The sequence below is a fragment of the Paramormyrops kingsleyae genome, chromosome 2 (assembly GCF_048594095.1).
Source record: "Paramormyrops kingsleyae isolate MSU_618 chromosome 2, PKINGS_0.4, whole genome shotgun sequence".
In the NCBI taxonomy this organism is placed as follows: domain Eukaryota; kingdom Metazoa; phylum Chordata; class Actinopteri; order Osteoglossiformes; family Mormyridae; genus Paramormyrops; species Paramormyrops kingsleyae.
In genome coordinates, this window is record NC_132798.1 from 11,331,749 (window position 1) to 11,348,699 (window position 16,951).

Sequence of the window (16,951 nt, forward strand, 5' to 3'; positions counted from 1 at the left end):
TAAACCTGATTCGCTAAAAGAATTGAATGCACTGAAAAGAAATGCATACAGTATGATCAGTAATGTATTGGAATCCCATACACCACATAAAGATTGTGAAACATGAGGGCGTCTGCCTTTGCCATTTCCTATCTGAAAATATCCGAGGCGTCACCGTTCGCATTCGAACGATTTGCTGTTACTTTTCGTTTAACCAGATCAGTTTTTAATACCCCTGGGATATGGTTAGATAACGTTCAATTTGATCAGGTGAAGGCCCTTCCGATGTGTGTGACCCAATCCGGAAAAAAGGTATTTATTCACGGAATAATGATCTCGACCTATTCCGAGATGGTGGATATGCCCTCAGAATTGATGATTAAAAGTGAAGCTGAAATAGAAACGGCGACTATTTGATATCCATTCCCCACACCATGTCCGACGGTGTATTTAATTATATGAGAGACAAACAGCCAGTTACGCTGCGCATCTGGCCGGCGCAGATGGAGGTGACATCAATTTATATGATGGTTAAATGGGCGAAATCTAATTCTGAAAAACATTTCATTACAGTATATACAACTTCATGTAAATCTCTATGCCCCGGTTACAGGAAAAAAGAAAAGCGCACAAACAGATTGCGAACACCCCCTTTAAAGTTTTCCGATGCGCGAAATTGGTGTATTGGCTTTGAAAATAGGGAGCCCCATCATGCAATAATCTGATCATTTCAGATTTCGTTTTTAGTGCTTGACACCTTACCTGGCCTTAATAGTTTCTTGGAGTGTTGTTAATCCAGTCCTCATACAGGACATTTTTAGAAATGCGTGCAAAAGATGTGAGTGGCTGTAAGTTAGGTACCCGTTTTTATTAAACTGGCTAGCGTTAATCAAGCGATCCAGGTTTTTATAGTTTATTCAAGTTTTTACATACTGTGAATTAAACACTGGAAAGCAGGAGTTTTCACTGAACATACTTTTCAAACGGATAATCTTAACACGCTCTGGAAAGCACCAGTTGGGGTTTACTGTTGAGTACTTGCAAAATAGTTCAGTTAATGGTCTTTTTGTAGGATCGCCATGCAACCATTGAAAAAAAGTGTTTTTCTTCATATCACAGCTGGGATGGGCACTATTATTGTGTTGCATTTCAGAAGAACGCATTCGTGACTCCGGCAGACATACGAATAACAGGGCCGTGGGGCGCACTTACTCCGGACTGCTATCGATGGATAAATTGACACTATACTTTTGTAACCTGATGAAAACTGTCAATCGAAATCCAGGTGAATTAATAATCTCATAATATACAGAGACATGGACTTAAATTCAAACTTTTATTTTATATTCTTTAAATATATGTCAAAGTTTTGTGATTTAGAAACAAAACCAAAAAAATGACAAACTGCATGTATTACGAAACAACAAATTATTACTTTGCATCTGCATGCTAACCCCCCCCCCCCGCCCCAACCCCAACCCCTAACAACAGAAATGATTTGCAGACTTGCTTAGCTAGATATCCTTCTCGTTAGATATGATCATTATTGTTGAATATTAGTGTCTTTCTTCAATGTCTGCTTGTTCCGTGAGGGTAACTTCAGTCCTAGAACGAACAGAGACGGCTTTCCTGATCGAAGGCATTAAGCCAGGCTGGACGGAGCTGTGGGTCGGAACCGAGTGCAGTTTCAAATGGCGCGGTCAGACGCCACAGGACGAATCGGTTACATTACGATCCGAAATAATGTGGAGGCCCAGCGAACGCTGCGCTGTACCGACTGGAACCTTCCGCTATAGTGTGCTGTCCCTCACTAACATGACGATACCCGGACTGCGTGGAAGCTGCCTTTTTCGTTTTCCCTTTCTCCCCCTTCACTTACACTTAGAAGAGCGCATGGAAATGAAGGATTAAAGGATCTGAATCATGTGTCATACAGATCACACAATAATCTTTCTCTTTTTTGAAACAGTAAAATGGGCGGGCTTTCTTTACCACCTTAACCTCGCAAAGATTTTTGTGCGTCTTTGTGTGCGAGAGAGAATATTGGATAGAAGTGGATAGATGGAAGCACAGTATTGTGCGGATTTGTGTGCATGATGCATAAATGCTCACATAATACTCCCGCAAACACGCACATCCAAAACAGGGTTGGGGGAAACAAGGCTATAATTCAGGCACAATTACGTTTAAAAATCAGACCATTTAATATGCTTGAATAAATCTCAAAAAACACGTAATGATAAAAGTAATTCGTATTTTTATATATATATAAATTTGCAAAACAAAGTGTTAATCAGCATTATCTTAGATAGATACGGAATACACAGATAACGGTGTTTTTGAAGATATGGGCCTATTTAACACCATGTTTCAAATATGATAGATACATACAGACTAAAGGGGAAATAAATGTAAATAATTCTATTTTTGTTCCTGAGATGACTTGAATGGAATTGCTTTGAGTTTTGATGGACGGAATGAGCACAGTCACATGCCGGGTTCAGATACATGCAGTTTACACGTGCAAATCTGGTCTTCTTGGAAGAAGGTGCTTTTGTTCTTTGTGATACCTTTGAAAGTACATGATGGGGTGTCATAAATCACGTTTTCATGTTTTACCAATAGTCACAAATAACAAGAAAACAAGGGTATATGTTCCTCCAATTTCTTTAAAAACGTCTGCTTTTTTCTTTAAAAACGTCTGCTATTTTATCCATAGTTTTCCCTTTTTAAAGTTTCCTCATGTCTATATTTCACTGTCAAAATGGGAATAACAAGAAATTGTTCACAATACAGATATGAATATTTCATATAAAAATCCAGACTAAATTCTACTGTGAATTAAGAATACACTGTGTTTTGTGCATTTTTGAATGACAGTTACACTTTTTGAAATAAAAAGTTTAAAAGGCCCATTTTAATAATTGCCAGGGAACTGAAAGACAATATACAGAGCACACAGTGAGACTTCATTTTCCCCCCGGGACACATGCATTACAACTCTAGGTAACTCTAATTCACATAAAGCCGTCATTCAGAATCCTAGGTGCTGCACTTTCCATCGAATGCTTCTCAGAGGCAATACTGATCCGAGGTAAAATCACAGGTGAAAGGAAATGCACAATAAAGAGAGAGAGAGAGAGATCTAGAGGATTGTGCTGAGTTGCCACTAAGATGCAGGTGATACAACATATCCTTGAGGTCAAAGTGACTTATTCAACTTCCTGTTGTCATTGAAACAAAATAATTCAAATCCTCCCAACCTTTAAGACGTCCAGCAGCATGGATGTAGCTCTCCAAAGCAGGAGTTGCATAACAAGAAAGGCAACATTTAGGAAATAAAGGAAAATCCCACAATTTGTGATGTCGTGTTGATTGTTTTGGTTTTCCAACACATAAACATGTGTGGTTTGCCTGAACCATCTCTCAGTTTGACAATGCTCGCGTGCCTATACACATTCCTCACCTTATCAAATTCTCTGATGGGCCATTTCAGCCCTGGGTGACTGCGGTCAGACAGGTTTACTTGAGAATTAGTGGCTCATTGACACCTGGCGTACCAGGTGAGATGATTTCCTAGCTCCACATTTGTTCATTAATACATCATTAGGAATTGAGCTGGAATGAAAACAACGACACCCTCTCGCCTTCCAAGAATGGAACAGTCCTCTCTGGACCATACCATTTTAATATACACTTTCTGTGAAAGCTATGGGGAAGCTTCTTGTTAAGCATTGTATTTCCTTGACCCAAAGTCACAGAAGGATTTGCAAATTCTATTAGACTTTTAGACATGATTCCATATTTATCTGGCCAGATTCAATTCCCATGTGTACACAAAAAAATGTAGCTGAATTGATTTCATGAAAAAATGCTAAGAATTGCATGAAAGTTTACTATTCTGTTCTGTACAATTCTTCCATATTTTTACATGTTACACACCCTTTTTGGGGATGTGGTGTTGACTGAGAGCTTGCCCGGGCATTCGCATGATACAATATTCCTTATTAAAATCAGACGCTCATGACTGAGAATGCATCACACTGGGTCTCTATAGACTACTTCTATAAAACTATTTACAAGACATGTATAGCTCATTTCATATCACAGTCTATTGCATAATGGTGATATTTATCATTTAAAAATATAAATGTACAGATTAAATAAGCAATACTAGCGAATGTCCATTTCTACAGGAATAGAAAATCCGACTTCATACCAGCGCTGTCCTTTTCTTTTAAGAAGCAGTACATTTACACCTTTACAGCTGTTTGATCCATAACACTGTCTCTTGCCTTAATGAGCCAATAGTAAGTGTAACTTCCTTGGAAGTATTGCACAAGTCATGGAACAGCCTTTCTACACCAGTATTATAAACAGTAGAGGGTTACCTATTTCGGCAGTTAGGGATTCTCGGAATGAGCTCTTCTTTTTTGCCTCCCGTCTGGTGCCTTTGGATGAGTGTGGGTCTCCAAATGTTCTTCACTCTGATTCGCTTGGGGAAGGAAAAAAAAAAAAACAAAAATCTGCAAAGTCTAGGGAAAGGTATGTTTCCAAAAAAAAAAAAAAACTACAAAACAGAAGGCAGTAAAACTAAAAATATATATCTTTTTTTTTGAAAAACACCTCAGAGGAAGACTTGGTTTTAAAGAGTCAGTTCCCGATATTCTACTATGGATTTGCCCGTGAATCTGCACTGTGTGACATACATTCTTACAGGTAGGGGGCGCTCTTTAAGGTACAGTGAAGAGGCCTGTACAGAATATCTACCAAGTCTTTCTTCCAAAAAGGGACTGGAGGAAAAACAAAACGGGAGAGCGAAAAACAGTTCACAACGGAAGTCCTTGGTAGCTGTGAATGTAAAAAGTTGCTGCTCTGCCTCGAGCTCGCTGATTTGCCGCGTCTCATGCAGGGGGGGCGGGAACACTGGGGGGGGGGGGCGGTTAGCCACATCATAAGTTGGAGGCGAAGTGCAGCTTGTCTTGATCGGTCTCCATGCCACCCGGGCCTGTGGACTCCCTCCTGTGCAGGGGGGTGGGGGTCACGGGGGGCACGTGGACGGGCGGCAGGGCTCCAGATGACATCTGCCGCATGACCCGCTGGGGAACGGCCGCGCGGACCCCCCCCATAGGCTCCCCCGGGGTGATGGGCAGCCTGATCCCGGCCGTGAGGACCTCGTGGGGCAGTGCGGGCTGTGAGGCGGACAGCAGGCGGGCGTCTGCTCCAAGGGATGCCAGAGGCAGCGCCTGCACACTTCTGTGAGGAGAGACCCCGCTGGGCAGCCCAGGCTGCTGCAGCTGGAGCAGGGAGAGCTGGGAGGCTGTGGGCGAGCCGTATTGGAACGTCCGGCCAGCCAAGGGGCTCGGCACGGACGGGCTGCCCCCCATCCCCGGCATGAAGGCACACGGGGACGCGGCTGCTCCCTGCGGGAGGGGCGTCTGCAGTGCCGGCGAGGGGCAGGCTGAGCCGGTCTGGGCGGAGGACGAGAGCCGGGAAGGTGCACACTGCTGCAGCTGAGCCCCGGCCAACACGACGGAGAGCGGGGCCTGCGCCGGAGAGTGCGCCACGGAGGTGCCCGAAAGGGGCGAGGAGGCGGCGCCGGTGGCCGAGTACTTGCGGTCCACCATCATCACCATCTCCCGGTCCTGCCGGATTATCTGCTTCAGGATCTCATTCTCCTGCGTGTTGAACACTCCTGCATTCAGGTCCTTTTGGAACTTCTGCAGCAGTAAGGAGTTCTTTTTACCTGAGGAAGGGTGACCAAGCGGCATTAGTGAAACTGGCGGCCCAGTGCTGCCGTCTGGCGTTCTTCAGTTTGCTGTCTTCTACCAAGACGCTATTTTATGGAATGCCGGAAGGGTCAAAACGTATTTCTTTTTTTTTTTTGTGCTAATAAGCAGAAAATTAACATGTTGATGTGAACATTTTGTTTGTGTTAACATGTACAAAATGTGCATGTTAACCTGTCAATTTTAACTTTGTTAGCGTGAAAAAAGCCAACACGTTTTACCCCTTTTTACCGTGTTTCTGTACAAAAGAGATACTGGGTTTTCCAGAGGCTGCGCCGAACCCCGGTTGACACTTATTTACTAGTCAGGTAGTTTAGACTTCGGACTTATTTTTAGTCCGTTACCTTAGAAAAGTGTGGTCATATTGAATAAATGGAGTATTCTGCAGATGGTCAGAATTGTATAATATGAGATCTTTTTATGTGGCCTACAACTGCTCACACATACTGTCTATAGTTAGGAGAGCTGTTCAACACATGTACATTGTGATGTAATCATTAATTTATAAATTATTAAGCCAGACCTTACACACGCTTAGACAATGATTGGCACAGTAGCGAAACGTAAACAGCGCATCCTATCGTAACGTCTATCCGTCTTTGGGAATGACGTGTTGCTCCACAGGCCTCTCCTGCAGCCAGCTGCCCATGAAACCGTCAGCTTTGCCGTTCACTGTTTTGACTGTGAGCTACTTCCTGTGCAGCAGGAAATTCATCACCAGTCAGACGACAGACAAAGGCCAAAGCATTTCTTTCGCATTGTGATGCGAACGTGATGGTACTAAAAAGAGGGATCTTATCTCCCCACTTTTAACCTCTTTTCTTTGGCTTCCAGTGGTATTCAGGATTAGGTTTTGTTGCAAAATGTTACTGTTTGTGTTTAAAGCTCCTAATGGGTTGGCACTAGATCACTGTGTTCTTCCTGTCAGCTGCTTTTAGCCAAATCACGCACCCAGTTAAAGACTAGGGGAGACTGTGCCTATATATAATCTATATTTTTGTGTTTTATTGTGTTTATTGGTATTCTGTATGACACTTTCATTGACACATGGTGTCTTTAAATGTCCTTTATAAAATAAAGTGATTGATTGATTGGTTGGTTGATGGTGGCAGATCACGTAAAACCATAAAAACGGCTATTCTGAGCGGTGACAACCGATGTCCAGAGGTCAGCGGAACTTGTGACAGTGGTGATGGGATTATATTGAAATGAGGAGCTAAAGTGGAAAGGGCTTGCAGTGGGGAGGGCAGTCACCCCATCCCAGAAGGCATCATCAGACACCTCCCTGGCAAACACAAACGTACAGCTGGTTCCACACCTCACCAACTGCCAAGGATGCAGATGAATGACCAATCAATAGGCAACATTTAGCGTGCATCCGAGCCACGGCCTTTCCTCATCGGAGTCGCTTGGCACGTCTTCGCTAATGTCGTCCTCCGAGCCGCTAACACGGCGTGCTATTCTCCCGGCTGCATTTAGCACATTAGCATGCTTTTATCCTCTCAGATTCCAGCGAACCCTGTCACGCCATGGCCCCGTCTGCCACTCTGTCTCCTCCAATAACGGTTAGTGGCTCCCCAGCGCCAGGCTCTCCGGGGTGCATACAAGGAAGGTGACGACGGTGACAGAGCTTCGCAATGTTAGCGCTTTGCTAAAAAATATGTTAATATGTTAAAAATACGTATGCGCATAAAAATGATCTATTATTATTATAAGCAAGGTAAAAATAACATAAACGGCTGATGTAAGTGTCTTTTACACCACTGTAATATAAATTTGATTTTGCTGAACTTATTTATATTTATCTGATAAATATTCAAGCAGCATAACAACACCCTCCAGATATTGGCATAATAATGTCACATGCAGGCAAGTCACCAAGCAAAAGAATAAAATATACAATTCTGAATTCCCATTAAACTAATTAGCATTCCTGTGCATTTTTAGGTCACAGAGGGAGCACAGTGAACTAATACTAATGCATTTACGGTTCATTTGGGCACAATCCCTCCTGGGAGACTCTGGTTTGTCAGATGCAGATTAATATCCAGATTGTACCTCAGCAAGCAATTCTTCCAGAAGCAATAAGAAACACAATAGGATACTGGACCCATCACACACAGATGGGTAGAAATACCATCTACTGTACTGTATATCCCAAAGTAGGGTTATCACGATCCCATACAGTGAAAAATAAAACCTATTGTCATAAGAAAAGTGTAAATCTACAGACAACTTTAAGTATATAGTGTTCACCTGTTGTATGTATGAATGTATGTATTTAGTTTCATACATTACCTTACACTAGATTAACTATTTTTCAAAAAACAATCCTACAGCTGTATATCTTTTTAGAACTTGCACTTGACCTCAAGGACAGATACGTACAGAATTTACTGCATAAAAATACCTGTTTCCATATAGTGTAAAAACCAAATGTGAGTTCAGGAATAGAGTAGCCTGAGCAGTTCGCTGCCCTGAGTTTGTACACCTGTGTCACTAGAGAGCACCGTGTCCTTGTGGGCTACCAGGTGCTATCCTCCAGGGACACCTGGAAGGCATGGGGGTGCGTCTACGTGTCGAGGGGGGTGGGGGGTGGTTGGCTCTGCTGGATGGCAGCAGGGGTGACCTTCTTACCTGGTGTCACACGCCAGCTATGGTGTCCTCCATGAAATGTGCTCCAACGCTTTGGTTCCCGGATGAATCCCATGTGAGGTGAGTGTAGGTGATATAGATTTACATCACCTTTCAGTTATTTAGTGGATGCTTTTATCCAAGGTTGACCTTTGAGATAGCAGGGTCAGAGAGTCCCTGAAGCAACTAGGGGTTAAGGGCCTTGCTCAAGGGCCCAACGGGGGAATCACTCTACCAACCATGAGATCTGAACCAACAACCTACCGATCACAGGCACAACATCCTGACCCACTGAGCCACCCATCATACAGTTATTTACAGCAAACAGGTAGCCCAAAGAGCAAAGAAGAATTTTCAAGAAAAACGAGATGCGCACTGAACCCCCGCTGTCCTGGCTACTCAGATGGAGTAGCTGCTTGGATTCGCTCTCGCAGCCTGTACACCCACAGGGACGTGACGGAGCGGCTCTGCTGTACACTCACCGATGCGATCGAGCCGGTCGATGGCCACGGTCTCGAAGGCTCGCCTCATCATGGGGTACTCCTCCAGCACCTCGTTGAAGTGGTCCACGGACAGCGAGTACAGGCGGCAGTAGGTGTCGGCGCGGACGCTGGCCGTGCGCCTGCCCTTGGTCAGCAGGCAGATCTCTGTGGGGGGGTCAAGCGCGAGGCGAGCCTTGTGAAGCCCCTAGCCGAGACTCCAGCAACCCACAGATCTCACACGGCGGGCCTGCACTGCTCCGGAAAGTAAGACTATTTTTACTTCGAGGTTCCCTGCGATGACCTTGAATCTGCCGAGGGGAGGGCAGTGGGACATACCCCATCCCTCTGGCCCCGCGAAAGTCAAAGTCAGGCGAAATAACAGCTTGCACTCTGTGCACTGGCAGAATGAAACACGCCATGTTGCATGCAGTGACATGAAATTCACTTACACGCGGACTGCGTGTACAGTTGTGTTTGCCCACAATCTCAATGTGCACCTTCAGTGAAAAACACAAACATTCACTTTGTACATTCAACAACACTAAATGTATTTTTTGTTATCATTCTCAAAGAATAGAATAGAATAGAATAGTGATGCTTCATCCATTCCCATGGGAAAATTGTCTTTTTTCCTCCACTATCTTGCTCTCCATGAGACACACAGACACATACATGTGTGACAGCAAGCTTGGGGGGGTCACAGGGCAGGGTCGGCCAACGTCTGATGGAGCAATCAAGCCTAAGGGTGCTAGGGTGAGACACAATGGTGGCTTCAGTCTGCCACCACGTCCTAGTACTGCGTAAGTAATAATAATAATGATAATAATAATAATAATAATAATAATAATAATATTAACCCCCATGGGAAAATTCTCTATACGCCTCCCCTAACTTGCTCTCGTTAGGTAAGAGCAAGCTGGCTGTAAGGGGCACCCAGGGAGCTGGGGGTTAAGGGTCTGGCTGAAGGACCCGCAGTTGAGAACACACACATCCAGTGTTCCTACACTGCACACACCGCACACACACACACACACACACACACCTCCGAAATAGGAGCCATCGGTGAGTTTCATCTCCTTGTTCAACTTGGTGATGACGCTGGCCACACCGTGCTGGATGAAGTACATCTTCTTTCCCACGGTTCCCTCACGGATGATGTAGTCGTTAGGCTGGAAGACCTCGAACTTCAGCTTGCTCAGCATTCCCGTCACAAAGTTGGGGTCGGCGTTTGCGAACAGGGGCATGGTGGCCACCAGCTTGCGGCAGTTAAAGTTCACAATCTCCTGCAAGCGGAAATATAGAAACCAGCCGCTAGTCACTGCTTTTATTATCCATTTGCAGACCGCTCAGTTTATATTGGTGTACCTGCTCCGGTAATCATCATCACAGCGCATCTTTCAAATGACCCACTAAGTATAATACTACAATAATAAAAAATAGCTGCATTGATAGCTATAGTTGTGTATCAGTAATCAAGCACAAATATGAAATGGCCGTTGCCTTCCTAGTTTCTCATGTCTTCTCACAAGAGACACAATGACAATATCCCAGGGGTGAGTCACCATGGAAAAATCATATAACACGAAAGCTCCCTTCCGGTGTCCTTGAACCGAGTTCTATGATCCACAAAGACGCAATATAATTTCATTATAATGTAATTTTGGAGAAGGCCATACTATATCTATAACATAACCAATTACTAGTGGTTTTTACCCCAGACAGGTTTTTTTTAGATCTAATCCAAGTCTTCTGAAAGCTGTTACAGGCGTCAGAGTCCACCTTGTGCTCATGAGCAGTCATGTGACCAGTCATGTGTCAACACATAGCCCAACGTGAAGTTCAGCATCAGACCCCCGACCTGGGACCCTGAGTGCAGTCCGGTAGCTGTCAGGATCTGGAGCTTAGTTTGGGAGGAGCGAGACCCCTGGGAGATGTACTGCCGTTAAGTTAGGTTTCCAATTCAATACAACTTCAGCGAAATAACCTGCTGTGAAAATAGAAGATTAACTTGTAATCATTACCTCTGTATACAAACATACCATTCATAAATGCATCTACTGAGCATGTGTTAAAAATCTGGAGTAATCAGTATTTGAAAGATGCCTTTCATGGAAATATAATTCTTAATGTAGGCCTTTGGAAGTAAATGACGAGAAACGAAATGTCATATCAACATGATTGATGATGCACAACAAGTAATGGAGAATTTTTGTTACTTTCCAAAACATTCTGAACAAACTGTGGAGATTTTATGTATTTTCAAAGACGTAATTTTGTTACGTTAATTTTGTTAATGCCTGGTTTTAGAAGGTCAGCATATGTGTTTCTTCCCAACCAGTCGGCCTTGGGATAAAGACGACGTCCAGTCAGTGCACTGGGATTTGACCTCATGGAGCCCCAGATGCAGATGCTCAGAGTGACACGAAATGCTGAGTTTGACTTAGCAGATGTGCCCAGGGGCTTGACGAGGCAGGCGGGCGGCTTGGTGCCAGCTAATGTGGGCTCTTCCAGATGAACATGTGGCGATGAAGATGCTGCTCCTCTCATCCTGATCCCGCAGCTGTCACTTCCCTGCCTGCATCAGCACCTAAATCGCTTAAGTCTCTCGGGTCAGATGTGGACGTGTCATGCACTTTCCTTCTTTTGTTTCGCTCTCTAAAGGAGGTGGGAACTGTTCGATTGCAGAAAATTGCCTCGGGTTTGGGATATCAGGTCAGGAAGGGCAGAGATCCTCGTCAGGTAGCATTTAGGGGGGCAGCCCCCCCTGAAAGCGAGACAGACAGCCCCCCCATAACATGCGACCGTGACCAAAACAGAGGGGTAGCGGGAGGCTAAAGGCGACGCTAGTGGATGCACATCGCTTGTATTCTGGGCACCATATACATACCTGTCAAGTAGGGGTGGAGCCGAACCCGAATACGGTATTCGGAAAGGCACAAATAATGTGTTTTTTACGAATACTTATTTCGAACAAATACTTTAAAAAATATTTGTATTCGGGAAAAAGAAAAACTTTATATCAAAAAGCTGCGTTTCCTCTTGAGACCGCAGTGCATGCCCGGATGAGTGAGTGAGTGAGTGAGTTCAGGAGTCGGGGGGGTAAAAGAGGTGACTGACACAGGCTGCTCCAACAGCAACAGAGAAGGCTCGGCTGAGCGAAAAAAGACTTAACTATCACTATTTTTGTTGAATAGATTTTTGTACCTTAACTGGGTTCCGGAGGCAGTTTATAACTTTCGGGAAGCGGAGTTTGATCGGGAGATTATTCCATTACGCTGCATTATTGACGTCTGCAATCAGGTGCTCTCATGTTCGCTCTGTTTACGTAGGCTACTGTAGCTCTGTTAGCTCGGTAATTTAGACAATAGGCTGTTGACAGAGTAACGTTAACGTTTGGTTAAAAAGGTTAAAACAATAGTTGTGTAGTTGTGTCGAATTGTATGCACTTGTAGGAGTTATATGGTACGTTTAAGTTACTCTGTCTACTGCATATCCATAATTATTATAATGGATATAATTAAAGAATACTTACACTATAACGTAAATTAGAAGTGCAACGCAAAAAACTGGATTTTTACGCCTATTTTGAATTTTACTCGAATACAAATACAAATACTTTTCCCCCCTCAACAAATACAAATACAGATACAAATACCGGCTGCTTTGCACACCCCTACTGTCAAGTATCCCGTTTTGGCCGGGAAAGTCCCGTAATTTACCCTTCTTTCCCGCCGTCCTCCCGTATTAGTATTTTCCCGTAAATATCCCGTATTTTAACCTGCGTTATTAAAAAAAAAAAAAAAAAAACATCCCCCCCAAAAAAATCTGAGCTCTGTCACTAGCCTCGCGATAACCTCACGATAGCCTACTACAGGTACTGTAGGTGCCAGTTGTCGCGAGGTTAGTGTGTGAGGTCAGATGATGAGTTGATGAGTGACGACGCGGGAAAAAAAAGAAGAAAAATCAGACAGATGATGGACGCCAGGACAGAGAAGGAAGGCACTCCTTCCAAAACAGTCTTAAAGAATGCAAAGTCTACAACAAATGAGTACAATAAGTCACTAAAAGAGTAAAGAAAAGTTATGTGAAATGAAAAGAAAAACTGTACAAAAAAGCAATATGAAATGAATGAGTGTGTGAATGTGAAAAGAATGTGGAATGAAAATGAAATGTAAAGACAAGCAATGTTAAATGAACAGAAAATATGCAAATAAGCCTTTAAATAAATGCTCTTCATATATACCCTTTTGCGTTTTCATTTAGGCTATGAATGTTCACAGCATGTCAATATCAACAAAGGTAGGCCTATCATTGGCTTTATGCACAGCTGCACTACTTCCTGAACTTCAGGCAGCTCCTTTGTTTCCTGTCTGCCATTACTGGACAAACTGATCACCTGGATTAATCAGTTTGTCCAGTAATGGCAGACAGGAAACAAAGGAGCTGCCTGAAGTTCAGGAAGTAGTGCAGCTGTGCATAAAGCCAATTGTAGTTTATAAGTGGTTGACAAGTGGTGATTAGCTTTCTTGTCACCTGTCTTAAAATGTAAGGGATACTGGAGCTTGGTTGGGGTGGTGGGGTGGCTCGCGGCGGGCGCCGGAAAATTTCCCTTATTTTCAAATCCAAAACTTGACAGGTATGACCATATATGCAGCTCAACCAAAAACATATGCTCGCACACGCACTTAAATCTGGCCCCCGATTCCAAATCCAGGCCTTGTTTTCAGTTCTCCCAGCTTGATTATCGCTGATTCTGATTGGCCAGAGGCTTCACACAGGCTCACAGGTAAAGGCTCTCAAATATACAATATGCAAATCCGTATTACTTACACTTGGGAGTTACAGTGCCATATATAATCATAAATGTCTACCAACACAATCCCGGAAAGGTACCTCAGGAACTTCCTTAATCCAGTGAGGAGAACAGCTTACTTAGATAACTATGACTCATAAGACTAACCAGGGTTTGAACTCACGAATATTTTTGTTCACTCTTCCTACATTTCTCATTTAAACCTTAAGGCAGCAAATGCAATAGGATCCCCTAAATATCTTTTGGTGGATAGTAGATGTCCCCTCCCTCGCATTGCTTGTTAAGAGGTATGTTGAGTTACGATGGTGGACAGAAACTTGAAGTTCTGAAGGGAAGGGGCGACCTACCTCTTTCAGGGGGTCGTTCAGCTCATTTAAGATGCTGTCCTCATCGAAGATCTTGCCCTGGTAACGGTGCTCGTAGTAGTCGTGGATCTTCTGCCGCATGTCGGCGGGCAGTTTGTGGAAGGACATGTACTGCTCCACTTGCTTATACTGAAATGACACACGGGTGGGGGGTGGGGGTTACTGGCAAGGGCCAACGGTCACCGGCATAGACCCTCGTTTGCTGAACAGCAGCTTGGGGAGGAACGAGGTAGACAGAGGGGAGGAGGAGATCTCAAGGTCAGCGTGAGCTTGTGCGGCTTGTTCTACGGAGCGCTGACACTTTTTATTTTATATAACTTTGTACCCATCCGGCAGCCTGAGATTCTTCGGAAGAAAGCGGTTGGTGAGGAGGCTGCCTTCTCGCTTGTGGTTTCGGCTCAGTTTCGGCTTCAGAGATATCATTCCCGAGAGGCGTCCCTAGTTTTGGTAAATCATCCCCCCGCACTTGTCCCTGTTGACTGAGGCTAGCCGTGACTGACAGGAGGCCGTACACTCAGTCAATGGCCTAATTTAATTATTATTAGTTTTTTTTTTCGGCTGTTCAGCCTGACTAAATCCCAGATCACCAGGGGCTGGGGTGGCGGGGGGGGGGCGGTGTTGTAGGGGGAGCAGGTGGCAGGCGCGGGCACACGGTACGGCCCCCAGTGCGCACAGCAGCTGCTGGGATGACGCCAGAGGGGGGGCCCAGTGTGCCTCTCAGCTGCCTCTGCCTGCCAGGGTGATTCGTCTTTGTCGAGCGGTAACGCGGCCCACTGGCTCGCTCACAAAGTCATCACAAACAGCCTACGCACTTCACAGTAACCAGTTAATGAATGTCGAGTCGATTCCTGTCAGAGATCTCGTTAGGCACTATAAACTGGTGATAAAAGTTAATCAGGAGAATAAACTTGGTAATGCTCCACTTTTTCTGTACTTTCTCAGTACTGTTCTACCTCTATGGCTATTTGTACATCTCATCCCCGCTGCAGAAACTATTTATTGCACATTTATTGTCACTCCTTATATTGCTTGCACTGTCTAGCCCCCCTCCCATCCCCTTTACCTGTCCCCCCCCCCTTGCCACCGTACCATAACAATTTCACTGTGTTCCTCGGAACACATGCCGCAATAAAACTTATAATTAGCCAGAAGTGAGTATAAGCTGAGATGAGGACCACTCTCTATGAAGCCTGTTTGGGGCTTCTGCTTGGGGGGGGTCATTCACGCCGGCTAATGCAGCATCTTAATAGCCCTCCCTTTGCCACCCGTTCTGGGGCAGTTTCACCTGGAATAACTCACTTCATCATCGGATCTACCTTTTCAGGGGGGGCCCAACCAAGAAAAGTGATGTTCACAGCGTAATGCAGGTAACTGGGGGGTCCTAAGCAGCTGCCTATTCTGCCTATAGCAAGAGCCGGCCATGTTTCTGCCTGTACATAAACTTTGATGTATATGGTTTTATTTTTACTTAATATTTAAGTTTGTGTAATTATTCTTATTTATAAATTACATATGTGTGCTGATTGGTCCCCAGGCAGCTGCCTGTTTTTCCTGTGCCTGGATCTGAATACTGGAGCTTCTGTCTTGCATAATATCCACTTCTCCCCAGGAATAGAAGCCAGCAGTACTAGCTTGCTCCCCCCTAACCCCCCAGGCAAGCCTGGACGTAGGGTGGCGGACGCAGCAGCACGGCCGGCTCCCTAGCAGAACGCCTCGATGTGACTTCTCTTCCTGCAGGCTGAGCCAATCCGGCATAATTAAGACCCACTAATCTGACCTTCGTTCTCTGTTCGCATGTCTGCCTTGCCCTCAGCTTGCAGATTCACCCAACGGGCCGCGATCCTCAGCGGGACCCCCGTGGCCTATCTACGAGCTCTGAGTGGGGGCGGGGTCGTCCGTACGAACAGGCTGCTGCGCTGACACCAAACCGCCAGCTTTGTGCACCGTGGACGTTCTTGACGGTGAGCTCCAAGCCCGACTTGGTGCAATTAAGACGCGCGTGTCTTGGATCGGCCTTTCGCAATAAATACGGTCAATATGGTACAAATGCGACTACTGCAGTGTTGGGCACGTAACAATATGCACTCATACGGCTCCCGTCGGATCTCTGTCACCAGCACACCAGCCTCTGGAGGGAAAATTATGGATTCCTCTGTATTCCCAGGGTTTCCAGCCACATCCGGCACCTCATTATCTGCAGCCTGGTGCGGGAGCACAGCGCACCCCGACGGCAGTTATATCGGATGAAGCAGGAGCCCGGCCTGTGACAGTGACTCAGAGTGACAGCTTTCTTCCAGGAAACTGCCATCCCTTCCAGAATTCTCGCACAGACGCAGTCGTCATCGTGCGTGCAGCCACCCTCAACTTGTAGCTCCTTTCACTCTCGATCCCTAAAAGTGCAGGGGCATCTATAAGGGCGGGAGCAACAGGGGCACTGGCCTCTGCTGGAAGCCGATTGGCCCACGGTGTTCCCCCGACCCCTGTCAATCACTGGTTCAAAACATTTCATTGGCAAATGAGATGGCTGGCCTCTCTGCATGAAATATAGCACCTCTTATGCCTCTCACCTTAAAAAATCCTAGAATCGCCCTTGATCCTTGGTCCTATTATTGTGAATTAAAATGACCCCTGAGTTATTGTCCTTTGGAGGGAAAATAAATATTTCCACATACTGTAGAACAAGGTTAAGGGACTGAGGTACCATCTCTCGTTTAAAGAGAGATGCCATTAGAGGCTGGGCAAAATTGAGTTAAATCAATCAAATTACCTGTACTGGCGCCTAGAGTTTCAAAGTCAGGCTGACAGTGAGAGCATCCACGCTCAGCGGTGGTCGTTTGGATGCTGCTCGGACGGGAGGCCGCTCTGACTGTCAGCGATATACAGTGTGAC

General features: G+C 45.1%; 1 protein-coding gene across 1 annotated transcript in view; it reads right to left on the minus strand.

Annotated features, from left to right (window-relative positions):
• Positions 1–2,286: 2,286 nt before the first annotated feature.
• The window catches only part of LOC111839359 (potassium/sodium hyperpolarization-activated cyclic nucleotide-gated channel 1), a 51,968-nt gene continuing 37,303 nt past the window's right edge, over positions 2,287–16,951 (minus strand). The window contains exons 5-8 of the mRNA XM_023803193.2: positions 14,045–14,191; positions 9,927–10,167; positions 8,885–9,049; positions 2,287–5,725 (exon numbers count right to left, since the gene is read on the minus strand). Of these exons, the coding sequence (XP_023658961.1) occupies positions 4,932–5,725; positions 8,885–9,049; positions 9,927–10,167; positions 14,045–14,191 (1,347 nt within the window). The 3' untranslated portion in view covers positions 2,287–4,931. The remainder of the gene's footprint in view (positions 5,726–8,884; positions 9,050–9,926; positions 10,168–14,044; positions 14,192–16,951) is intronic.